This window comes from Mycteria americana, chromosome 26, assembly GCF_035582795.1.
Source record: "Mycteria americana isolate JAX WOST 10 ecotype Jacksonville Zoo and Gardens chromosome 26, USCA_MyAme_1.0, whole genome shotgun sequence".
Lineage (NCBI taxonomy): Eukaryota > Metazoa > Chordata > Aves > Ciconiiformes > Ciconiidae > Mycteria > Mycteria americana.
This window is the reverse complement of record NC_134390.1, coordinates 1,312,008-1,337,581: the sequence shown is the minus strand read 5'-3', so window position 1 is coordinate 1,337,581 and position 25,574 is coordinate 1,312,008. Positions and strand designations below refer to the sequence as shown.

Below are 25,574 nucleotides of genomic sequence, written 5' to 3'. Positions count from 1 at the left end.
GGCTCCTCTCCCACCGGCCCGCGCGAGTCAGCAAGAAAGTTAGTTGCCAAAATCTGATGTCCCCAAGGGGGAAAAGACGATTAACTCAAGAATCAACAGTCTGATATTTCGGCTTAGTGGGAAAATCCTCATGGTTTCCCAAGCTGGGCACATTAGGAGCTCAGTGGCTCACAGCGTTATCAGATTACAAACAATATCAGAATTACAGCTTTTAAATCTGGGGTTTAAAAAGACTTAGCAATTATACAGCTTTGGGCACTCCCACCCTGCTGTGGAAACCAGGGCGACTTGGAGCCAGGACCCTCAGAGCGAAGAGTTGCTCCCAACTGTGGCTTCTCCGTGGACATCACCACCCTTGACCGAGCCGTGTGCCCTGCTGGTGCTGGACACCCCGACCGCTGCCGTGGGAATGCCCCGTATGGGGTGGGGGGGGCAAAGCATCCCTGCCTTGGGGTCTTCTCCACCTGCCCAAGGAAGAACGGTGTAGGAGGTTGTTCCCACCTGGCCTTTTCAGCTCTGATGGTCATCCTTCCCCTCGCACATTCCCCAGCTGGCTTTTTCCTTCCAGTATCCTTAAAAAAAGAGTCCTGGTTTTCCGCTAGCTCCCCCAGGGATGGGGCTGGCTGCTGGGCTGCCAGAGGGGGGCTGGAAGGGCTGCTCTGCCATCCAAGCCGACCTCCACGTGGGCCGGGATGGAGACCCTGGTGGAGTTAAAGCAAAGCTGTAGAAGTCCAAGAGGTGTCCGGAGCTGTCTCTGCACTGCATCCCAAACCGATGCTCACCCGGCAGCTGGAGACACGGGAGCTGGAGCAAGAGGAGACGATGGAGCAAGAGGAGACGATGGACCATCGGAGGTTCCCGATACCTGCTCCAGCCTCCCTGGTCCTTCTTCCAGGAGAAAGAGCATCCTCCAGTCTCAGCTGTGTCATCATATGGGAAGGGGAGAGTTTTTAACGAGGGCTCCTTTGTCCTAGGCGCTAATTAGTCCCTAAGGTTACATTAAGTGCAGCTGATGGACTCACGGGGCTCAGCTCCCGGGCACCCACTCGTCCCCAGCGTTTCTGTGGGTCCTCGCTACGGCTGGTGAGAAGCGGCGTTGCCTCCCCACGTGCCCTTCCCGGCACCCAGACCCTGCCTGCCCCGTCCCCCCCGAGCTGTGGGACCTCTCCCAGCCTCCCCGACACTGTGGGTGGTGAGGGGCTGTGGGGACCCACCGAGGCGTGGGGTGGAAAGGGACCCCACCCGGGGGGGGAAAAGGGACCTGCTCCATCGGTGCCCAGGCTGTGCCGGTGCTGGGGAGCGTGGGGTGCAGCGAATGCGCCAGTTCTCAGCTCCTTCTCATCACAGCAGCCTCAGCCGGCGGAGCCACGACCCCGGCGCTCCTCATGGACCCCTCACCCTGCGTGCACGGGCGCAGGGGTGTTCCTTTGCCCCCGCGCACGTGCGTACCGGGGGCCAGCCGCGCTCTCGCACGCCCGCGCGCACGCGCAGCCCCGTGGGGCCCGGCGCAGGAGCAAGGGCAGCGTTTGCCCCAGCCTGGCACGGCTCCCTGCCCTCTTGGCACGGGCTGGGGCTGCTGGAAGGGGCGATTCCCCTGCTGTTGGGCGCACAGGCGCCCGGGGGACCTGGCACCGAGCAGGGCTTGGCCGCCGGCCAGCGAGTGAAGGGCTGCGGGGGGAGCGGGGAGGGCCGGGGACACAGCTGGACCCTGGGCACCAGCGGGCAGCCGGCTGCTGTCCTTATCCCACTGCTCCCAGAGCGTCGGGGTGGGGGTCACGCTGCCGTCGGGTGGGGGCTTGCACGCCTGTGCTTGTCTGTAGGTGTCCGGGGTGTGGGTGTAAGGCAGGCGTGTGGCTTTGCGTGCACGCGTGCACGTTTGTGCGCGGCCCTAGGTATGCGGCACAGAGCCGTGCAGGAGGGTTGTGAGTCTGTGCGCGCGTGCACAGATATTGTACCGACTTATTTACGCACGCATCTCTCCCTGCGTGCCTGCATGTGTAAGCGTTGGAGTGTTTCGGATGTGCGCGTGCACGTATATGTTGCGCGTACGTGCTGGGGATGGTCTCCCCATTTCCGCGGGCTGCGATAACCCCCAGCCCACGGTACAGACCGGTGCAGGGTAAGACCCATCCCCAGGTAGGTGCGTCCCCAGCCCAGCCCCCTCCCCAAAGCAGCCGCTCCCCGCTTGCTTGGGGGACGCACAAGGTCTCTCCTCGCCAGCCCCCCGCCCGGCTCACGCCTCCCGTGCGGCTCCTTGCCCCCGCTCAGGGCCGCAGCATCTCCCCCGGCCCTTTGCGGCGCGGCTGCAGCTGCGGGTCCCCCCAGAGAGCCCCCCGCCCTCGCCCCGTGCGGGGCAGCGGCAGCCGCTTGCAGGGCACAGCTTGCGGGGCCGAGGCGCTTGGCAGCTCCCACCGGGCTCCCGGCAGCAGCCGGTGCACTGGGCTGGGGGATGGAGAGGCACTGAGGTGTGCGAGGACACGTGGAGCGCGGGGTCCCTGCGCGAGGGGCCACGGGGGCTGCGGGGAGGAGAGGCCCCGATGGCAGCCAGAAGCTGTTTCGGGTTTTTAGCGCAGCTGGGAAAGGAGGACTCGTGGGTGCCGCGGGGGCCGGGTCACGCGTACCCCCCGCTCTCCGTAGGGGCGATGGCTCGGACGAGGTGAAGTCAGGACGCCTGCGTCCCCTGCGTAGGCACGACGCTGGCCATCACGGAGCGGGCGGGATGCGCCCCAGCGCTTCCGCACGGCCATGAGCGCAGGGCCGACTCGCGTGCGTGGGCGCTCGCGCGCGCCCGTCTCCCCGTGCGCGTTTGTGCACCGCTCGCGAGGGTGCGTGGGCACGCGGAGCGGTGCGGGACAACGCAGCGGCGCGTATGTGCGCGGCGTGTCAGCGTGCACGCGTGCAAAGGGTCGTCCGCGCTCGTGCGTGGGGTGTTTGTGCGTGCGTGCCTGTACGGGCACGTGGTGCGTGTCTGGGGCAGCGCACGCGTGACTGCGTGCGTGGTTGCGTGCATGTCTACACGTGTGCGCGCCTGTGTTCGGGACGCACGCCCCGTGAACGCCTGGGCCAGACGGGCAGAGCCCCGGGGCAGAGCCAGCAGCAGCTCCATGTTAAATGCACCCACCCTCACCCCGCAGCCGAGCCCACCACCACCCACCCCTTCCCCACGCCTCTGGAGATGACCTTCCCAGGGAGTCCCGTGGCCGGTGCTGGTCCCACGGCCAGTGCTGGCTACCAGCAGCAGCCCATGGAGCGCAGCCCCAAGGTCAGGGATCCCAGCTGGACCCCAGCGTGGGGGGGTTCAGATCCTCTGGTTCCCCCCAGGCAGCCCCTCACCACCACCACCACCACCACCACCGTGTTGAAGACCACAGGAATGGAGACGACAGCCCTGGGGTGATGCTGCTTGAAACAAGACCACAACTTTATTTGAGCTAAAAACCCAATTCTGCTTTCTTTACAAAAGGATAAACATTTGCTCTCGGTACAAAAGGGAAGGAGCCCCAGGACCCAGGGGCTGGGCAGGGACCTCCGGAGCTCAAGCCACCTCCAAATTCCCAACTCTATACAAAACACCTCTGCAAAACAGGGAGGTTTGGCCAGCCGGGCTCGCGAGGCCAGTGGGACATCAAAAATAGTTGCCTGGCTTTTCTTGAAAACAAAAATAGTTGCATAGCCTTTAAAAGTTATTGCTCATCTAGAAATACAAGGGACGAGTTGGGAGCGGCCAGGCACGATCAGCCTCCAAAATCCAAGAAATGCCAATGTTAAATATGTAGTTCAACATTAAATATGTAACCCCTTGGTTAAATACTTGGTTTCATCACCAGAAAGTAGACCGTGAGGGCAGGAAGAAAATAAATTAAATAAATAATGGCTAATAAATAATCCTGGAGCAACGGCACTGCAAAAACCACACGTCTCCACAAAGCTAACTCCAACTAAGCACTTGGAAGTCAACTGGAAAATGAGGAGGTTATTTAGCACATTCCACATGTCATGTAAAACGGAAGGAAATAAATTGGACCCCCCCATACACACAGTAAATAATAAATAAAACAGGAAATTAAGACACACTTCTTTTGGCAGGATGGCTTCAGGACACAGATCATGAGAAATAACACTACAAACCGTAAGAAGACGTGGCCCGTCAGGAGCAAGGGTTCAGCTGAGAGCTCCTCTTCCAGCCGGGATATTTGTGCTCTGAAAGATCAACGAGGATCAACCTTAACGAGGTTTCAAGATCCGTGTGCTGATAATCTCATGCTGGTTGTAGGTCACGGGCAAGGTCTGAGGCTCAGAAGAGGACGGGCAGCAGGGCTCAGTGCAGGAGGAGAGCAGTGGAGGGACCATCACGGAGAAGGTCTGAGCCTGGCTGGACCATGCCGTCCCTGGATGATGCGGTGGCAGCAAAGATGAGGTTCTCCGTTGGGGGGAAAGCTTCAAGGAGGAGCAACCGTGTTGGGCTTCTGCAAGTGGTCCAGATCATTCCCACCTCTGCCAGCCCGCCTGGCCATGGCTGGACTCGGAAAACCATGACCCCATCACAGCGTGTGGAAGGGGAACTGGTCATCCCAAGGGGCCGGAGGGGCTTGTCTCCACCCGATGCGAGACAGAGGTGTGCCCATGCCCCACCACCTCAAGGAGGGAGGAAAAGGAGCTGTAACGTCTTGGCAATGGACGATCCCAAGTGCTGGAGTGCGTTCAGGCAAAAAGTCCTGCAGGGTGAAGCCACCTTCACGAGCATCTCTGGGGCAGAGGGAGCGGGAGGCAATGGCTCAGCTTTCGGCAGTGGCTGCTCAAAGTTCAGCTGTTGGAAAGGGTTCACGTGGCTCCTGGGGACAGCTCAGAAATCAGCAAGGTGGCACCAGCGCAGACCTGCTGGGAGAGGACCGGAGGGCCAGCTGAACCTTCCACAGCAATGTCCTGCAGAGATGCTCAGAAGTCTCTCACCCCATAGCGGCAATATCCTCGCTCCAGTTGTGTCCGTTCTAGAAACACGACGTGGCTGAACTTCTCTCTGCATCAAGAATTTGGGTCTAACTCTGCTTTGCTATTCATTGAAGATGGCGTTGAGCTGAGGCCCGGCCACATGGTGTGGGTAGGACTCATAGCTCATGTCTATGGGGATCTCGTAGCGGGGCACTGTGTTTTGGAAGTGAGAAGCATGTCCATGCGCTCCAGCCAGGCTGACCGAGGGATAGTGGGCCATGAAGGTGTAGGATTTATCCAGGTCTGGAGACCCATCTTGCTTCAAGGAGAAGTTCCCGCTGATGCTCAGGGGCGGTGTCAGGGGACCCTCATAGGGGGGAGTGGTGCAGTCAGAGGGATGGTTTCCAAAGGAAGCATCCACCAAGCTCTTGAAGGTTGGAGGCTTTAAATGCAGCAGATGTGTTTCCATGGTCCCGTAGGGTGGGCTTGGGAGCCCCGGGGACTGGTAGCTGAAGGAGTGGCTGGATATGGCCGATTCACACACCGGGGACTTTTCTTCATGCTTCTCCAGGAACAAGGTCTGCGGTCCCAGCTGCAGACAGCCAGCCACCAGGTTGCTGGTGGGCTGGGACAAGCCCTTGCAGAGCATCTCCACAAAGCTCTTCCCTTCAGGAGTCTGCCCCGTCTCGAGCACCTCAGACAGAGCCCAGATGTAGTTCCTTGCAAGCCTCAGTGTCTCAATCTTGGACAATTTCTGAGTCTTGGAGTAGCAGGGCATCACCCTCCTCAGGTTGTCAAGAGCATCGTTCAGACCATGCATCCGCGTGCGCTCCCGGGCATTGGCCTTCACCCGCCGGGCCCTGAACCGCTCCAGCCTCGCCTTGGTCATTTTCTTCTTCTTTGGTCCTCTTCTCTTCGGCTTTTCCCCATCATCCTCCTCCTCCTCTTCTTCCTCAATGCTGTCGTGCTCTTCATTCAAGCCAGGCATCAATCCAAAAGGACCTTGCCTGCTGTCCTCTTCCTTCAGCTCATCTTTGGAGCTCAGTGTTTCATTCATCCAGGCTTGGGTGCTCACAAGCTCTGCCATCTCTTTGGGCTTGGCATACGTCTTGGTCATCTCTGATCTCTGCAACAAAGGGACAAGGAGATATTAAGGAAGTCCAGCAGGCAGGAGAGTCGCTCAACACTTTGAGGGCATTAGGAACTGAGCTCAGAATCATCTTCCAGAGACATCAGCTGCTTTCTGTCCACTCACGGTACCTGCAGAATCTATTTATCTATCTATTTACCTAGCTACAATAATTTCTGGTGAATTTTTTTGGGAGCCACTGAAGCCTCTCCCTGGGGCCCAGCAGCATTTTTCCAGGGCTCAGGGCTTCCAACAATTCAATTTCGGGGTTATTCCCACTCCTGAGTCCCTCCCCTCATGGCTTCAACCCCGATTGTCGCGTTGCGGGTTGCAAAAGGGAGCTTGAAAGTAAAGGTCCTCTGCTGAGCTGCCTCTGGAGATTTTCTTGCCTGAGCTCTTCTAACCTGAGCACATTTGCTTGAACCTTCGTTTCCTTCTGCCATAACCAACACAGTCACACCGCACAAACCAGCCTGGGTTTCATGTTAATCAGCCCCCCAAATCCTGTCATCGTGCCTGACTCATTTAATAAAGCTTAGCATCTAAGCAGCTTTGCTGAAAGTGTGCTGCCCAAGCCCTGGCTCCACTGCCCCTGTCCACCCCATGTGGAAAATCCCACTTTTAATATGCGTGATGGGGCTGGATTAGGGTGTTAATTGCTGCGCACAGCCATCGTATCCCCGGAGGAGCATGTGGCCCCAATTAACTCTTCGGCAGAGTAATAGGGGTCTGTCAGATGCTGGGAAATCTGGTGGGTGAAGGTGGTGGAGGACCATCTTTGGGACGAATGGATGGGTCTGGCTGAGCCAGGATGGAGCGGGTCCAAATACCTTCTGCCAGCGTCCTGGTGGGACCACAGGGCTGCACCCGCTATGCGTGGTGAGAGCAGCCCAAAGACGGCTGCAGATCTGCTCCAAAACCCCTCCAGGCTGCAGTCTGAGGCTTCCTTTCACTCCACCCTCGGGGACCTGTCCCAAGCGCAGCATCCCCACCTGCAGCTCCCATCGCTCACTGGTCCCCTGCACCAGAATCCACCCCAGAAGAAAATCACCAGGTTTGGAGCTCTGTTCAAGAGGCGAGCCCAGCGTCTTCCCCCCTTCCCTGCACTTCACGGCGCAGTATTCCCATGGAAATCTTTCAGAAGGTTGTCCCTTTGGAAATGCAGTTTGAATTTTTAGGGATTTTGCTCTCTTTCTCCAAAATATTGATTTTTTTAAAAGGGGGGGAAAGTAGACAAAGATGGAATCGCCTGATGAAGTCTCTTTGGTACTTTCTCAAGTAAGGAGACGGTGGGAACCCACTGTGAAATGGGAAGTTTGTCCAGCCCCTTATTTTGGATACCTTTCATTTGCAAACGTCTCCATTCCACATCATCCGAAAGAACCACAAGAAACCCATTGCAGGAAAAAGCCTGCTGTAGCCAAAAACTTAGTTTTCAGGTAGGGATGGCCCCGCTCATAGCAGAGGGAGATGCTCTCCCTTTGTGCCACCAGGCACCGAGCTCCCATCCCAAAACAAGTGGGTTCAATCCCTTCTCCTTTTCTGTAGGACCAAGAACTCGGTTTCAAGCCTCCACTGGTTTCCTTTCTCCAGAGGAGGACAGTTGGTTCAGGAGAAAGCCCCGCACAGCCCCTGGTATGAAGACCCTGAGCCCGGACAGGGCCACCCAAGGCAGAAGAAACACGGAGGGCTGGGGAGGAGGATGCAGGAGAGATGCTGGCACAAGAGCCAGGAACAAAACAGGCAGCTGGGGCCCGGAATTCATCATGGAGAGGGGCAGGAGGGACAAGAAACCCACGAGCAGACCATGAAAATTAGGATTTGCTTGAGACCTCTGTACCACGGTCCTGCCTGGGAACGCAGCAGGATGTGGCCCAGCTGTACGTGGACCCGGTGGGCTCTGGCTGCAGGGCGGATTAAAAGCTCTACAGCTGCTCCGTCAGCTCCAGCACGGCCAGCGGGGTGGCTGTGGGGACACCGGTGTGGGCCGAGTCCTGAACCTGGGGCTGCCCAGAGCTCCCAGTCGCACTCATGGTCCCAGTCCCAGTCCCACCCTCAGCCAACCGGAGGGGCAGGGGAGAGGGGATGCACTGACATTTGGGGAGGGAATTTGCTCAAGGGCAGCCCTGCAGCATCCACACAGACCTGGAAAAGGGGGGGAAGGTGGGGGATGCTGCTTTCCTCCCTGCTGGGGTCCTGGCCCCGGGCAGGACTCGCTGGGGACGGGGCTTGCAGAGCACCGGGCACCCCGACCGGGCTCCCCTCCCCGGGCTTCCCCCTCCGGCAGCGGAGAAACAAAAACCGGGGGCCGGGGCAGGTCCTTCATCTCCCCCATCACCTTCATCACCTCCATCCCCAGCGAAAGCCCGGCCCCGACGTGACCGGGGCTGGCCGGCCCCGCTGCCAGCCGGTGCCCGGCTCCGAGCAGGGCAGAGCCCCCAGCACGGGGGGTCCCCCCCACCCCCGGCTCCGGCTCCATCCCCGACGGCTGCGGCGAGCCGGGGGGGCCGGCCGGGGCTCGGTGCCGCCGGCTCCATCCCACCCTTCGCCCTGCAGCCCCGGTTCCCCTCGGAGGGCGCAGAGCCCCCCCCGGGACGGGCTCCCGCTGCTCCGCCGTCAGGGCAGAGCCCCCCGCGCCGTCCCGGCGGCTCGCCCGGGGAACCGGGGGGCACCGAGCGGCCGCGGAGCCCCGTCGGAGGGGCCGACACGTCCCTTGGGGTCCCCCGCAATCCCGGGGGTCGCGGTCCGCCCTTACCTGGGCACCGGAGCGAGTCCCCGCCGTCACTTGCGCGGGCGCATGGTGCCTCCAGCCCCGGGGGCGCGGGCAGCTCCCGCCGCGGCGGCACCGGGGACGGCACCGGCAGCGGCCCCGGCAGCGGCAGCTCCGCTGTCGGGCGGTTTTGAGAGCTCCGCGCTGCCGGCGGCTCCTGCCCGGCCGCGGATCCCGCGTGGCTCCTCCCACGGGGGGGAGGTGACCGAGCCCGGCTCCTCCCGCCACCCCACCGGGGCCCCGACGGCAACCTCGGGCATCCCTGGATGGGTGCCCCCGGGTGGGCACCCCCGGTCCCTGAGCGTCCCTGGATGGGTGCCCCTAGACGAGCATCCTCGGGTGGGTACGCTGGCCAGGGTCCCCTGGATGGGCACCCCTGCATGGGCACCCTTGGGGGAGCATCCCTGGACCAGCACCCTTGGATGAGCACCCTGGGATGAACACCCTAGGATGGTCATCCCTGAATGGGCACCTCTGAATGAGCACCCCTAGATGGGCATCCCTAGATGGGCGCCTCTGAATGGGAACCCCTAGATGGGCACCCCTGGATAGGCACCCCTAGGTGGGCACCTCTGAATGGGGACCCCTAGATGGGCACCCCTGGATGGGCATCCCTGGACCAGCACCCTTGGATGAGCACCCTGGGATGAACACCCTAGGATGGGCACCTCTAGATGAGCACCTCTGAATGAGCACCCCTAGATGGGCACCCCTAGATGGGCGCCTCTGAATGGGGACCCCTAGATGGGCACCTCTGAATGGGGACCCCTAGATGAGCACCCCTGGATGGGCACCCTTGGATGAGCACCAGTGGATGGATGCTCTTAGATGAGCACACCTAGGTGGGCACCCCTGAATGGGGACCCCTGGATGGGCATCCCTGGACCAGCACCCTTGGAAGAGCACCTGGGGATGAACACCTTGGGATGGGCATCCCTAGATGAGCACCCCTGGATGGGCACCCCTGGATGGGCACCCTTGGGTGAGCATCCCTGGACCAGCACCCTTGCATGAGCACCCTGGGATGAACACCCTAGGATGGGCACCCCTAGATGGGCACCTCCGAATGGGAACCCCTAGATGGGCACCCCTGGATGGGCATCCCTGGACCAGCACCCTTGGATGAGCACCCTGGGATGAACACCCTAGGACGGGCACCTCTAGATGAGCACCTCTGAATGAGCACCCCTAGATGGGCACCCCTAGATGGGCGCCTCTGAATGGGTACCCCTAGATGGGCACCTCTGAATGGGGACCCCTAGATGAGCACCCCTGGATGGGCACCCTTGGATGAGCACCAGTGGATGGATGCTCTTAGATGAGCACCCCTAGATGGGCACCCCTGGATGGGCATCCCTGGACCAGCACCCTTGGAAGAGCACCTGGGGATGAACACCTTGGGATGGGCATCCCTAGATGAGCACCCCTGGATGGGCACCCTTGGGTGAGCATCCCTGGACCAGCACCCTTGCATGAGCACCCTGGGATGAACACCCTAGGATGGGCACCCCTAGATGGGCACCTCCGAATGGGGACCCCTAGATGAGCACCCCTGGATGGGCACCCTTGGATGAGCACCAGTGGATGGACGCTCTTAGATGGGCACCCCTAGGTGGGCACCCCTGGATGGGCACCCCTGGACACCCGCCCCAGGACAGCCCCTGCTGCGCAGCTCCCTCCACGTGGGGACTCCCCCCGGGGGTCCCCATCTGACGGGGCACGGCCGAGCACGATGTGACAGTGACACGGGGCTGCCGGCGTCTCAGACTCGGGCGTCATCGCCCGCCGCCCCCCTTGGCCGGGCACTGCCGTGGTGATGTCGGTGCTGGGGAGAGCCGGGGGGGCCAGGCCCCGGGTGATGCTGCCTCCGACCCAGGTGCTGGGGGTGGGCGCGGGGGCCACGGCTCCCTCCCAGCTTTAATGAGAGAGCAAAGGGAGAGTAATTAGTGGCTGGTACGGCCAGAAGGGGCCCGGCTGAGCTCTCCGCTGCTCAGACGAGGGAAGGGGCCCCGGGCTCCGCAGCCCCCGGCCGGCGAGAGGGGGTGACGGAAAAAGACCCCCCATTAATTAAGGGACGGGCGTTACGGGCCGCCTTGCTCTGCCCCTCGGACCTGGAGCTGGGCTCCTCCAAGCGCAGGGGCTGCAGCTGCCCAGCCTGGGGAAGGGGCTGCGCTGGGACCCTCTGCAGCAGCGGGGCTGGAAGCGGGGGCCGGCGGTGACGCCCCAAAAGTCATCCCACCCCCTTCCATCCCTTCCCGCACTCTGGTCCCAGAGCTCGGCGTCGCTGCGTGGGACCCTGCCCGCACGCGCCAGCCCTCGGGACCCTTCACGTTCATTTGGAGCGCTTGCAATCGGGTCTTTGGCAGCCTGGGATTACGGGGAATACTAATTAATTCATTAGCGGATTCATGGCTTACTTCCCACCGCCAGGCTGGGACGGGCAGGGCAGGCAGGAACAGATTGCAGCCAATAAATCTGCCTGTTGCCACCCTGCCCGGCTCGGCGACGGCTTCGTCCCCTCCCTGACAGATGGCTCCAACAGGTCCGGGCACCCGCACAAAGGGGCCGGTGGGCGCCCGGGGGGGTGGACGCAGCGAAACCTCCCCCGGGGCCGGCGGTGGCCCCCGGATGCCGGGAGCAGGAGTGACCCCCGGGAGCGAGCGGGGCGATGGCGGATGCATTGTCTGCGGGCCCTGCCGCCTTTCAAGGCCCGGCCACGTGCCGCTCGCTAATCCCATTGTGCGGGGGCTTTGCATCTGTTGGGGTTACGGGCGGCTCTGGCCCCCCGGGACCGCTTTCGCAAGATGTTCGACCTTCCCGCTCCCGCCTCCCTCGCCGGCCCCGGGGACGGGCGCCGCAGCCCCCGGACGGGGACCTGGGTGGGCAGAGGGTGGGAGGGCTGTGGCGGGGGTGGAGGTGCAGCCCCCCCTGCCCCATCCCGGGCGGGTGCTGGGGGTCCCCGAGGTGGAGAGGAGGGAACGCAGCCGGGCATCGCCGTTTACCAGCTGGGCTCAGCCCCGCATCCAGCCCCCGGCAAACCAGGGCTGTGCTGGTGATCCCCAAACCCCAAGCCGTGCCCACCGCAGGAGCCTCCCACCCTCCCTGAGAGCCCTCCCCCCCCCGCGTGTCCTTCCCTTGTGTCCCCCCTCCTCGATGCCCCCTGCGTAGCCCTCTCATCCCCCCCCCCCCCGTGTCTTTCCATCCCTCCCCCTTCCATCCCTTCCATCTCCATCCCCCATTTAACCCTCCATCTCTCAGGGGTCAACCCCTCACGTCGCCCATCCCCTGCAGGTCCCCCACATCTCATCCCGTCCCCCCCATCGCCTTTCCACCACCCCACAGCCCTCCCCAGCGCTCCGTTCCCTGGGCACTGGTGGCTCCGGACACCGGCTTGTTACCCCACAGCCATCTCAGCTCAGGGGCACGGCGTGTCCCCGTCACCCTGCTTATTCCCACTGGTGTCTGCTCGTCCCAAGCCTCAGTTTCCCTCTCTGCTGTGGGGGGAGGAACAGACTGCACCGTCCCGGTGACATCTGGAGAAGAAGTGGCAGGTCCTGAGCTCGTCCACGTTACGCCCGTCTGTTGGTCACACGCAAGATGTCCCTCACTCTGTGGCCCTTCCCTGATACTCTGCAAGGAAATCACCCTTGAAAGCATCATCCTTCTCAGATGCTCCACATCCCAGGGCTGCAGCCACAGGGGCAAGCCGCAATGCCAGCGGGGCTGGGGTGATGTGTGGGACTTGGGGGGGACCTGGAGCAGGTTCTCCCAACGGCTGCAGGACTTGCCAAAAGGAGCTAGATTTGGGGTGCTCTGCCTTGATGCTGCTCCATCTTGATGCTGCTCCACCCTGGGATGCTCCACCTTGGTCATGCTCCACCCTAGGATGCTCCACCTCAACAATGCTCTACCCTAGGATGCTCCACCTTGGTCATGCTCCACCTTGATGATGCTCCACCCTAGGATGCTCCACCTCAACGATGCTCCATCCTGGGATGCTCCACCTCAATGATGCTCCACCCTAGGATGCTCCACCTTGGTCATGCTCCACCTTGATGATGCTCCACCCTGGGATGCTCCACCTCAACAATGCTCTACCCTAGGATGCTCCACCTTGGTCATGCTCCACCTTGATGGTGCTCCACCCTAAGATGCTCCACCTCAACGATGCTCCATCCTGGGATGCTCCACCTCAATGATGCTCCACCCTAGGATGCTCCACCTCAACGATGCTCCACCCTAGGATGCTCCACCTTGGTCATGCTCCACCTTGATGATGCTCCATCCTGGGATGCTCCACCTTGATGCTGCTCCACCTTGATGCTGCTCCAACATGGGATACTCCACCTTGGTCATGCTCCGCCTCGGTCATGCTCCACCTCAACGATGCTCCATCCTGGGGTGCTCCACCTCAATGATGCTCCACCCTAGGATGCTGCACCTTGGTCATGCTCCAGCTCGATGATGGTCCACCCTAGGATGCTCCACCTTGACGATGCTCCATCCTGGGTTGCTCCACCTTGATGATACTCCACCCTGGGATGCTCCACCTCGATCATGCTCCACCCTAGGATGCTCCACCTTGACGATGCTCCATCCTGGGATGCTCCACCTTGGTCATGCTCCACCTCAGTCATGCTCCACCTCGATGATGCTCCACCTGGAGAGGGGATGAAGCCACCACCCAGATGCTCCAAGCAGGGCACAAACCTGCGCATACAAGGAGCAAAATTTGGGGATGATGAGAAGGGGGGGAAGCTCATCCCACCCCTGTCCCCGTGTCCCACCAGCACCGCCGGCCACCGCCCCCCACCCCAGAGTTTCTCTCCGTCCCCTAATCCCCTTGCCAGCCCCTGGCCTCGGAGGGGCCGCAGCCTGGAGGGGAGGGTAATTGCCAGAGTAAATATTGTGAAAGCCGATTGCCGCCCTGGTGCCGGCCGCCCACCGCCCCCACGCCCGGGCCGGCATTCCTGGGCCTGTGCGGAAACGCAATTACCGCGTATTAACGGGGTCTAATTTAATCCCGGCAGCTGCGCCCGGGACGGCTGATTTGCATGACACTGGGGAATGCAATTAAAGAGAAATCAGGAGCCGGGGGGCCCGGCGGGGCAGCGGGGGGCCGGGGGGCCGCAGCCAGCGCTCGCTGACCCGTGTTTGTCAATTTGAGCGATGGTGGCACCAGGGAGAGGTGGCGGGGGGCTGTGACAAAGGGTGTCTGTCCCTGGGGTCCCCCGGCAGGTCGGTTTCGGGGGGTCTCCCAGATCCCACAGGCACCGTCCTGGTGGCCCGGCCGTGGGGTCCAGTTGGCTGCAGAGGGTGTTCCACCACCCTAACTGTTGGTGCTGGAGAAGGGACGTGTCAGGGGCTGGAGACACTCTGTGGGGACCGCCCGCGTCCCCAGCCCTCGCTGCAGCTCTCCTCCTGCCTGCTGGCCACCTCCTGCCCCCCAAAACCTCCAGGCGTGGGGCACAGAGGACGGGGCACCCAGCGCGTCCCGATGCTACGGGGTGCTCTGGAGATGCACGGGGCCGAGCCTCTCCCATGGCTCCCTGCCTCAGTTTCCCCTGGCTGCTCCGCCGGCGAGGAGGCAGGCAGGGGTGGGATGCCAAAGTGCCCAGATGGACCAGGAGGCACAGATGGGCTCAAGCACCCCTGGCAAGTGGGGAGGGAAGGGCCACAACCCCGCTGTCCCCCGGGAGCAAGCCCCCCGTTCAGCATGGGAGCCGTTCGCAGAGCGGCTACTGGCCCGCTGGGCTCCTGGCAGCCCGCAGGACGCGGCGGCTGCAGGCACAGCTCAGGTTCGCTCCCGGTTGCCTCCGGCACCGTGGAGCCGGCCCAGGCGTCCTCCTCCCGAGAGCAGGGCTGGGGACACCCTGGAGCTGGGGGATGCTGGGGACAGTCCCTGTTCGGGGGAGACATCTCCATCACACGCAGGGGACAGCGAGTGACACCCCAGCCGTGCCGTCCCCCGGGTGAAGCCAGGACGTCCCCACGGCTCTGTGGGCACCCCGTTCCCAGAGCTCTCTGGAAAAGAGAGGGGTGCAATGCCTTGTCCAGAAAAGGGTTTATCAGGGTGGGGAAAGACCCTTTTCCCCAGCGCTGCTGGGGCAGAAACCCCCCGAGGCTCAGCCCCGAGTGGGGCTTTTCCTGCTGGGAGCGGGGCCACGCCGGCAGCTTTGTAGGGGGCTTGTCCTGGGTGGGCTGGGGACGCGGGAACCTGGTTGCTGGGGAGCAGGATCCAACCCGCCGCGTCCCAGTCCCCTTGCCCCACGCATGCACGTGGGGTGCTGGGGGTCCCCGCGCTGAGGGCAGCCAGCGCGGCACAGCTCCTGCACGGAGCTGCCTCGGAGGGCGCCGTCAAACTGGGGGTGCGGGTGAAGCGCCCCGACCCGCTGCCGGGGTGCGGGCGTCTGGGACAAGCAGTTGGTTTGTCGTCCCTGGCCCCTGCTTTGCAGCTCGATGGAGGCTCCCAGGTGGGCGTAATTCGGATGCTGGGCTCAGACGACATCTGCTCCCGGGCCGGGGGCTGCTCGTGGTCTGGGGGTGCCGGCCCAGCCCCTCTCCATTGCTCCCCGACAGCTCTGGCCCTGGGCAGCCTTCCCCCCTCCCCTGCCTGCGAGCAGGACCCTCATTTTCCCCTTGCTCCTCTGCTTGCACCAAAACCCCCCAGGATGCTCAGCCCAGCACCCAGCCCCTCCGCCGCACGCTGTAATTTTGATAACGAGATATTTTCTTATGTGACCGCCCCAGAGCAGCCCCAAACGGGCCCCGGGGCACGAGCGGGACCTGCACAGCTCCCAGAGGAAGAGCCGGGGGCCGTCCCGGGGGGCTGCAGCGCTGAGGGCACGCACAGCCCTAGGGCCACCAGGTCACCCCGCTGCCCCCCGGGGCCCGTCGCCCCCCGGGGAGGGCTGCAGCCCCGCCACACGCGTGTGCGAGGGTGCAGAGCCAGAATGGGAGCCAGGCAAGCGCCGGCCTCGCATCCCCGGGCGGGAGCTGACATCTGCTGGTAAGAAACCTCGGTAGCCCGCAGCCCCGCGGGGTGGCCCGCAGCCCTCTCGGGGTGCTCACCGGGCCCGCATCCGGGCCTCGCCACAAATGTGGGGAGCGAGACCTCGTCCGTGCGAAGGTGCTCGAGCAGGAGGGCTCGTGCAAACCTGTGCGTCCTTCGCTGTGCGGGGTTGGAGGTAGCACAGCCCTGGGGACGCTGGGCAGATCTGGGGAGCCGAGACATGGGACGTTGCACAGCCCCAGGTTGCAGGACAGATTTGGGGGGCTAGAACATGGGGTACAGCATAGCCCCGGGGTCACAGGAGAGATCTGGGGGGCCAGGACATGGGGTACAGCACAGCCCCGGGGTCACAGGAGAGATCTGGGGGGCCAGGACATGGGGTACAGCACAGCCCTGGGGTCACAGGACAGGTTTGGGGGGCCAGGACATGGGGTACAGCACAGCCCTGGGGTCACAGGAGAGATTTGGGGGACTAGAACATGGGGTACAGCACAGCCCTGGGGTCACAGGAGAGATTTGGGGGACTAGAACATGGGGTACAGCACAGCCCTGGGGTCACAGGAGAGATTGGGGGGGCCAGGACATGGGGTACAGCACAGCCCTGGGGTCACAGGAGAGATTTGGGGGGCCAGGACATGGGGTACAGCACAGGCCTGGGGTCACAGGACAGATTTGGGGGGCCAGGACTTGGGGTACAGCACAGCCCTGGGGTCACAGGAGAGATTTGGGGGGCCAGGACATGGGGTACAGCACAGCCCCGGGGTCACAGGAGAGATTTGGGGGGCCAGGACATGGGGTACAGCACAGCCCCAGGGTCACAGGAGAGATTTGGGGGGCCAGGACATGGGGTACAGCACAGCCCCGGGGTCACAGGAGAGATTTGGGGGGCTGGAACATGGGGTACAGCACAGCCCCGGGGTCACAGGAGAGATTTGGGGGGCCAGGACAAGGGGTACAGCACAGCCCTGGGGTCACAGGAGAGATTTGGGGGGCCAGGACATGGGGTACAGCACAGCCCTGGGGTCACAGGAGAGATTTGGGGGGGCCAGGACATGGGGTACAGCACAGCCCTGGGGTCACAGGAGAGATCTGGGGGTCCAGGACATGGGGTACAGCACAGCCCTGGGGTCACAGGAGAGATTTGGGGGGGCCAGGACATGGGGTACAGCACAGCCCCGGGGTCACAGGAGAGATTTGGGGGGCCAGGACATGGGGTACAGCACAGCCCTGGGGTCACAGGAGAGATTTGGGGGGCCAGGACATGGGGTACAGCACAGCCCTGGGGTCACAGGAGAGATTTGGGGGGCCAGGACATGGGGTACAGCACAGCCCTGGGGTCACAGGAGAGATTTGGGGGGCCAGGACATGGGGTACAGCACAGCCCTGGGGTCACAGGAGAGATTTGGGGGGCCAGGACATGGGGTACAGCACAGCCCCGGGGTCACAGGAGAGATTTGGGGGGCCAGGACATGGGGTACAGCACAGCCCTGGGGTCACAGGAGAGATTTGGGGGGCCAGGACATGGGGTACAGCACAGCCCCGGGGTCACAGGAGAGATTTGGGGGCCAGGACATGGGGTACAGCACAGCCCTGGGGTCACAGGAGAGATTTGGGGGGCCAGGACATGGGGTACAGCACAGCCCTGGGGTCACAGGAGAGATTTGGGGGGCCAGTACATGGGGTACAGCACAGCCCCGGGGTCACAGGAGAGATTTGGGGGGCCAGGACATGGGGTACAGCACAGCCCTGGGGTCACAGGAGAGATTTGGGGGGCCAGGACATGGGGTACAGCACAGCCCCGGGGTCACAGGAGAGATTTGGGGGGCTAGAACATGGGGTACAGCACAGCCCCGGGGTCACAGGAGAGATTTGGGGGGCCAGGACATGGGGTACAGCACAGCCCTGGGGTCACAGGACAGGTTTGGGGGCCAGGACATGGGGTACAGCACAGGCCTGGGGTCACAGGAGAGATTTGGGGGGCCAGGACAAGGGGTACAGCACAGCCCTGGGGTCACAGGAGAGATTTGGGGGGCTAGAACATGGGGTACAGCACAGCCCTGGGGTCACAGGAGAGATTTGGGGGGCCAGGACATGGGGTACAGCACAGCCCTGGGGTCACAGGAGAGATTTGGGGGGCTCGAACATGGGGTACAGCACAGCCCTGGGGTCACAGGAGAGATTTGGGGGGCTAGAACATGGGGTACAGCACAGCCCCGGGGTCACAGGAGAGATTTGGGGGGCCAGGACATGGGGTACAGCACAGCCCTGGGGTCACAGGAGAGATTTGGGGGGCCAGGACATGGGGTACAGCACAGCCCCGGGGTCACAGGAGAGATTTGGGGGGCCAGGACATGGGGTACAGCACAGCCCCGGGGTCACAGGAGAGATTTGGGGGGCCAGGACATGGGGTACAGCACAGCCCCGGGGTCACAGGAGAGATTTGGGGGGCCAGGACATGGGGTACAGCACAGCCCTGGGGTCACAGGACAGGTTTGGGGGGCCAGAACATGGGGTACAGCACAGCCTTGGGGTCACAGGAGAGATTTGGGAGGCCAGGACATGGGGTACAGCACAGGCCTGGGGTCACAGGAGAGATTTGGGGGGCCAGGACATGGGGTACAGCACAGCCCCGGGGTCACAGGAGAGATTTGGGGGGCCAGGACATGGGGTACAGCACAGCCTTGGGGTCACAGGAGAGATTTGGGGGGCCAGGACATGGGGTACAGCACAGCCCTGGGGTCACAGGAGAGATTTGGGGGGCCAGGACATGGGGTACAGCACAGCCCCGGGGTCACAGGAGAGATTTGGGGGGCCAGGACATGGGGTACAGCACAGCCCTGGGGCCACAGGAGAGATTTGGGGGGCTAGAACATGGGGTACAGCATAGCCCCGGGGTCACAGGAGAGATTTGGGGGGCCAGGACATGGGGTACAGCACAGCCTTGGGGTCACAGGAGAGATTTGGGAGGCCAGGACATGGGGTACAGGACAGCCCTGGGGTCACAGGAGAGATTTGGGGGGCTAGAACATGGGGTACAGCACAGCCCTGGGGTCACAGGAGAGATTTGGGGGGCTGGAACATGGGGTACAGCACAGCCCCGGGGTCACAGGAGAGATTTGGGGGGCCAGGACATGGGGTACAGCACAGCCCCGGGGTCACAGGAGAGATTTGGGGGGCCAGGACATGGGGTACAGCACAGCCCTGGGGTCACAGGAGAGATTTGGGGGGCCAGGACATGGGGTACAGCACAGCCCCGGGGTCACAGGAGAGATTTGGGGGGCTGGAACATGGGGTACAGCACAGCCCTGGGGTCACAGGAGAGATTTGGGGGGCCAGGACATGGGGTACAGCACAGCCCTGGGGTCACAGGAGAGATTTGGGGGGCCAGGACATGGGGTACAGCACAGCCCCGGGGTCACAGGAGAGATTTGGGGGGCCAGGACATGGGGTACAGCACAGCCCTGGGGCCACAGGAGAGATTTGGGGGGCTAGAACATGGGGTACAGCATAGCCCCGGGGTCACAGGAGAGATTTGGGGGGCCAGGACATGGGGTACAGCACAGCCTTGGGGTCACAGGAGAGATTTGGGAGGCCAGGACATGGGGTACAGGACAGCCCTGGGGTCACAGGAGAGATTTGGGGGGCTAGAACATGGGGTACAGCACAGCCCTGGGGTCACAGGAGAGATTTGGGGGGCTGGAACATGGGGTACAGCACAGCCCCGGGGTCACAGGAGAGATTTGGGGGGCCAGGACATGGGGTACAGCACAGCCCCGGGGTCACAGGAGAGATTTGGGGGGCCAGGACATGGGGTACAGCACAGCCCCAGGGTCCAGGACTTCGGGACGGGCTTTGCCCTGTGCACCGCGCAGCCCCGCATCCCTGGGTGCCACGCCACGGTAGCCCCAGGGGTGCCCCCCGCTGCTGTCTGCGGCCACTGTCCCTCAGGGTGGGGACAAAGGACCCCGTGCGGGCATCGGCGAGGTGGTCCTGGCCTCCTGGGACCGGTTTCATCCCAGCAAAGAGCCTACTGGGGTCCGCCCAAAGTCCCCAGAGGCTGCAGGAGGTTTGTGTCGGGTCCCCCTGCCCCAGCCAGGCTCTGCAGGAGGAGGAGGAGGAGGAGGAGGAGGAGGAAGATGCCTTGGCACAGGCGGTGACGCTGCCGGCTGGACGGCGACCACGGGCCCCAGATGTTGAGCTGCGGGCACGGCTTTGCCGGGAGCCGCCGTCTCTGCCCGTTTGGCAACCTCCTCGCCCAGCTGCCGCCCCCTCTCCTCCGGCTCCGCAGCCGGGGCTGCCGTCCCCCCGGAGCATCCCCGCACCGTCCCCCGGGACCGAAGGCGGCGAGGAGCTGCCCCGGCACCTGGTCCAGCTTGGCCCCGACCCAGGCGCGGAGATTTGCCGGCATCCCCGGCTCAGGGCAAGCATCCCCTGGGGAAGAGGAGCCCGGGCACCAGGATCCAGCCAAGGGGTGACTTTGCTGGAGGAGCAAGAGAGGGGGACGTTCGCCAGGGTCGGAGCAGAGCATCCCCAAGGATGCCCAGCCTCCCCGGGGAGAAAGGGTTGCTCTTTGCAGGGAACACGGATTTTCTGCCAATTTACAAGTAAATCCATTAATTAGTTTACGAGCTAAAATTAATTAGAAATGGGTCCTCTAAGGGCTGCTGCTCCGTGTCGGGTCGTTAGGTCCGGCTGACAGTAATAGCAGTAAATTGAGTTAACTGAAATAATCGCGGTGACGTCTCCCAGCCGGCTGGGTCGGCTCCAGGAGCGGCACGGCTCTGAGCTCCAAACTCAAACCGCCCGCACGGGTGCTCCTGAGGGGATCGGAGCGAGAGGCGAGGTCCTGGGAGACCGCAGGGTCTCCTGATGCCATCTGCCCGCTCTTCGAAAGGACGGCGAGCCAAAGACCCTCTGCGAGCTGGGACCACGTCCATGCCCATCTCCCGCCTATGGATGCTTCAGATCTGGGAAAAAAAGATGCCCTGAAGCCTCAGAGCTGTTGGATGGAGGTTGCTCCCCAGCCGCAGTACCCCCCGCTCCAGTTACTGGGGACCCCAGCGTCTTTTGGGGTCACCAGCTCCCAGGCGGTGACATCCAGCCGGGACCCCGCTGCCCCGAGCATCCTCACTCAGAGATTTTCAGCTCAGCCAAAACCGGGTCCCTTTTTAAGGTCAATTCTCAAGGTTTAGGGACAACGCCGCACCTCGTTTTGTGCGAGAGGCAAACACGAGCGAGCCTTTGACGCCGGCACAAACCCAGGAGGGCTCTGTCAGCCGGAGTCTAATTTAAGCTCCACTCCATCCTCAGCAAATCCATCGCTAATAACGCACGAACCCACCTCGGGGAACAATTACGGGGCGAGGAGCTGTCGGGAGTAACTTGTGCCGTCTCCCCGGGGACATCCCACTCTGCAGAGAGCGGCAGCACCGCCGCGTCCCAGCTCTCGGCGTCCCCGTCAGGAGTCTTTTCCTGGGAAAAAGAATTAAAAAAAAAAAAGAAAAAAAAAAAAAAAAGAGCTGTTTTTTTAAGATGAGATTTATCTCACCTGCGGTGGGAAGGCGGAGGTGGCCGCTGCAGTTGTCACTGCATACGTTTATCCACCCCCCAACGCTTCCCTTGGCCAGCTCAGAGGTGGACTTTGCCATCGGAGAGCTCCTGTGCGCTTGCCCGACGCACCTTTCCCTGCGAAACCGTGCCAAAAAAAAATGCTTTCTTTCCTCAAAAAGCCGCCCAGAAATGCCAGGAGGGAGGCGGTGGTGAGATGTGCGCAGCGGCACGCACCCCTGCGCCCAGCTGGAGGAAGAGCTGCCAGCCGAGGGGAGGAGGAGGAGGCAGCTCTTCGCACGGGGACGAGGCATTTGCCTGCTCCAGGAGGTGCTGGGTTTATTCCTAGGAGGGGTTTATTGGGGGGAAAAAAATAATTCATTTAGGGTACCCCACCGCGGGTGAAGAGACGAGATGAGCCAGTCATGGGCAACCGGGTTTCGTCCATCCTCCAAGGAGAAGCGAAACCATGAGACTCTTCTCGCTGGTCTCCCAAGCTGGAAACCAGTAAGCGCTGGTTCAGCAGTGGGCCCCGCTTGCACACGGGTTTGGGGGTACAACGAAAAGCCGCGCCCCACAGAGCCCTTCTCGAGATCGCTCCAGGCTCGTCCCAGCCAGAGCTGTGTCTCTCCGGAGCATCCCACGACTCCGAAAAGATGCGGAGCTTCTCCCTCCTCCATCGCCGGGAGGAAGATCACCCGCTTCCCACGGAGCTGCCAGCATCATCCTCATTGCCGTGGCAACCAGGCAGCCCCCCCCCCCCCCCCGACACACACCTCCCCCCCCAGGCGGGTTTTTGGCAGAGCGGGGGGTGTCAGAGCTGCAAATCCCACGCCCCGGCCCCCGCGGGACCTCCGTGCGTGGGCAGGGGCGGGCACAGCTGCATTTTGGATCCGGGGCCGTGGCCGGGGTGGTCGGCAGCCCGGGACAAGGGGACCCTGGGTGGGAGGACCCCCCTCCCAGGGCTGGTGACCCCCCCCTCAGCGAGGAGCGAAGGGAAGGGAGTGAAAGCCGTTAGCCCCGAGGAGGACGGGAGATGCTGGATGTGGCAGGGGTGGCCAGCCTGTCCCCAAGCACCCCCCAGCCACCCAGCGTCACCTCGAGTGCCACTCGCACCCAGAGCACCAGGAAACCCCGGAGCGTCATCGTCCCTGCGTCGGAGGGGGGGACAGCAAGCTGGGGACCACCATGGGGACCCCGAGAGGGGCCCTTGTCCCCACTGTCCCCACTCCTCGCGGCCTGAGCGGCAGGCGCCCGTCGGGAAGGGGGTGGGAAGAGCCCCGGGGGTTAACGAACTCCGCTAATGAGGGAGAGAGAGCCTGGCACCCAAGCCCTGTGAGGGGAATGAGAGCCTGGGGACAGAGAAGTCTTGTGGGTCGGGGTCTCGGGGTCTGTCGTTGCAGGCCAGGCTCAAAGGCACAGCTGGGCACAGCTGGATCCGGCTGAGCCCCTGCAGCTGGAGGGGTACCAGCAGGCCTGGGAAGCAGCGGGGTGGTCTCCATGCCGGGGAAGGACTGAAGACCGTGACTGTGGGGCTGGTGGGTGTCCTGGGACCACCACGCGTGGGACGGCACCAGTCCCCCCGCCGCGGGCACCGGAATCGAGGCAGGGGAGACTCGGTTCATCCGAAGCAGCTGCCTCCGTCCGGCAGCAGGATCGTACCCTGGAGCAGACCGCGGCTGGGCTGGGTTTCAATCCCTCGTGGCCACGGGTTACAAGTAAACACCGGGCGGGATGAGACAGGCGGCGTTTAGGCGTTGGCTTCGTGGGTGGCTTTGGTCTGGAGCGATGCACGCACGCGGTGCGAGAAGAGCCGTGGGATGAGCCGGGAGTCAACCAGAGCCGGTGTCAGGGAGCTGCGTCACGCTCGTGCAGAGCCAGGGGTGCTCGGAGGGAGGAGGGGGACGCATCCTGCTCCCCGGGGAGCACGCTGGCACCCGGGGCCAGCCCTGGGAGGGAGTCCAAATGGCACCGTGGAGCGGGAGCCGGTCCTGGGTCCTCCACCGTTCCAAAACCTGCTCTGAGTCGGCAAGCCCAGCCCAGCACTGGCTCCAGATGAGCCACCGTGACACACGGGGACGTGGAGGTCCCTGGGGTGGGATCGGGAGAGGGTTGGTGGGATGGCGGGGAGGTCTGGTGGGATGGCGGGGAGGTCTGGTGGGATGGCGGGGAGGTTTGGTGGGATGGTGGGGAGGTCTGGTGGGATGGCAGGGAAGTCTGGTGAGATGGTGGGGAGGTCTGGTGAGATGGTGGGGAGGTCTGGTGGGATGGTGGGGAGGTCTGGTGGGATGGCGGGGAGGTCTGGTGGGAAGGCGGGGAGGTCTGGTGGGATGGTGGGGAGGTCTGGTGGGAAGGCGGGGAGGTTTGGTGGGATGGTGGAGAGGTTTGGTGGGAAGGCAGGGAGGTTTGGTGAGATGGCGGGGAGCTCTGGTGGGATGGTGGGGAGGTTTGGTGGGATGGCAGAGTGGGTTGGTGGGATGGCGAGGAGGTTTGGTGGGATGGCGAGGAGGTTTGGTGGGATGGCGGGGAGGTTTGGTGGGATGGCGAGGAGGTTTGGTGGGATGGCAGGGAGGTTTGGTGGGATGGCAGGGAGATTTGGTGGGATGGCGAGGAGGTTTGGTGGGATGGCGGGGAGGTTTGGGTGCTCAGTGCTCAGGGCAGGAGCAGAGAAGGAGCTGGGCACAGCCCTGGGCAGCCATGGGAGGTGGTGGGGGCTCCCGGTGTCCCCAGGAGAGCGTCCCCCCACCCCAGCCCCAGCCCTGGAGCTGCATCCCTGCCAGCGACAGGACACCCCGTGTCCCCAGCCTCCCCCAGGAAGGAAGGGACTTTACTGTCCTGGCTGCTCGCTGGTCACCTGGAAGAGAGAAAACACCAAAGAGGTGAGACCTGGCCCCGTCCCACCATCCCACCCTCGTGGGAGCACCCAGCCAGCCCCCCAGCACCCTCCCCACTACGTCCCCCACCGGCACCCAGCGCAGCGGGGTGGGAAGGAGCTGGGGACACCTCTCGGAGTGGCAGCATTGCTGTCCCCGCTGACCGCGGCAGAGCCCTCCCGTCGCCCATTGCTCCCCCTTCCCTGCTCACCCGATGAAGTTGGAACTCAGAGCCTTCAAGGGCCCGTCCAGCAGGTCACCGAGCAGGGCCAGCACTCCTCCGTCAGCCCCCTCGACGGCCTCAGCGTCTGTGGGAAGAAACGGGGTTACCCGAGCACCCTGATGTGCCGCTAACAGGGTGCTCCTCGTCCCCTCCACGGTACCTCCCACCCACCCACCCACCGAAACCGGTGGCCCTGACGCCCGGCAGGTCTCGACCCTTGCGCCGACACCCGGGCCAAGGCCACCGGCCCCGAGGGAGCTGCCTCTTGCTGCGGGGTTTGCAGGGAGCCGGGGCCGCTCAGCCCCGGTCTGTGCCACGTGGGTCCGACCCACGCACTTCCCCGCCTGCCTCGGAGGGAAGAGAGGGATGCAGGAGCATCCTCACCCGCCGGGAACAACCCCGCCTTCAGAACAAGAGAAAAACACCCAAAGATTTGCCGTTCCCTGGAGGACACGAGGTCTTTGGGGGGGTTCCCAAACCTCTGCCTCGCAGCCTGGCCACCAGACCCCCCGGGCGATCGGGATTCCCACGCAGGACCCCGAACGCAGCAGCGCTTGCGGAAGATGTCTCATCGAGAGGAACTGCGGGAGGAAGAGAGACGGCATCGGCGGGGTGGCGGGACCCCCCATCACACGCACAGGACACCCCCCGCTCTGCACCCGGCCCCTTGACGCACGCGCCTGGATGGCCTGACCCCCTCCCTGCACCCCACCGGGGACCACCCCAGTGCCACCCCACGTCCCGCTGGGGACCTGCCCAACCAGGCGAGCCCGGCCGGCAGCAGGAGGACGCAGAGCTTCATCACCCCAGAGGATTTCGGCCAGCGGCCGAACGGGATGAGCCAGGGCTGGGGTCTGTCCCTTACGAAGGCAGCAGGCACCAGCGGGGCAGGGCTGGGAGGGCTCGGGGATGCACGGGATTTTTCCAGGGGTGGGGAGATGCCCGTGCCCGGGCGCCCGGCCAGGGGCAGGGTTAGCCCGCATTAGCCCTGCAGCCCCTTCGGGCAGCACGGCCGGCCCCGCCGCCAGCCCCAGGAGCACCCAAACCAGCCCCGGCCCCGTTGCCAGGGCTCCCGGCCCCCCGTGTGCCAA

At 63.4% G+C, this 25,574-nt stretch overlaps 1 protein-coding gene across 1 annotated transcript; it reads right to left on the bottom strand.

Moving 5' to 3' along the window:
• Positions 1 to 4,634: 4,634 nt before the first annotated feature.
• On the bottom strand, positions 4,635 to 6,046 carry NEUROD4 (neuronal differentiation 4). Its single transcript, XM_075525549.1, has one exon. It carries the CDS (start codon positions 6,044 to 6,046, stop codon positions 5,051 to 5,053), a length of 996 nt encoding a protein of 331 aa, XP_075381664.1. The 3' UTR covers positions 4,635 to 5,050.
• Positions 6,047 to 25,574: the final 19,528 nt, after the last annotated feature.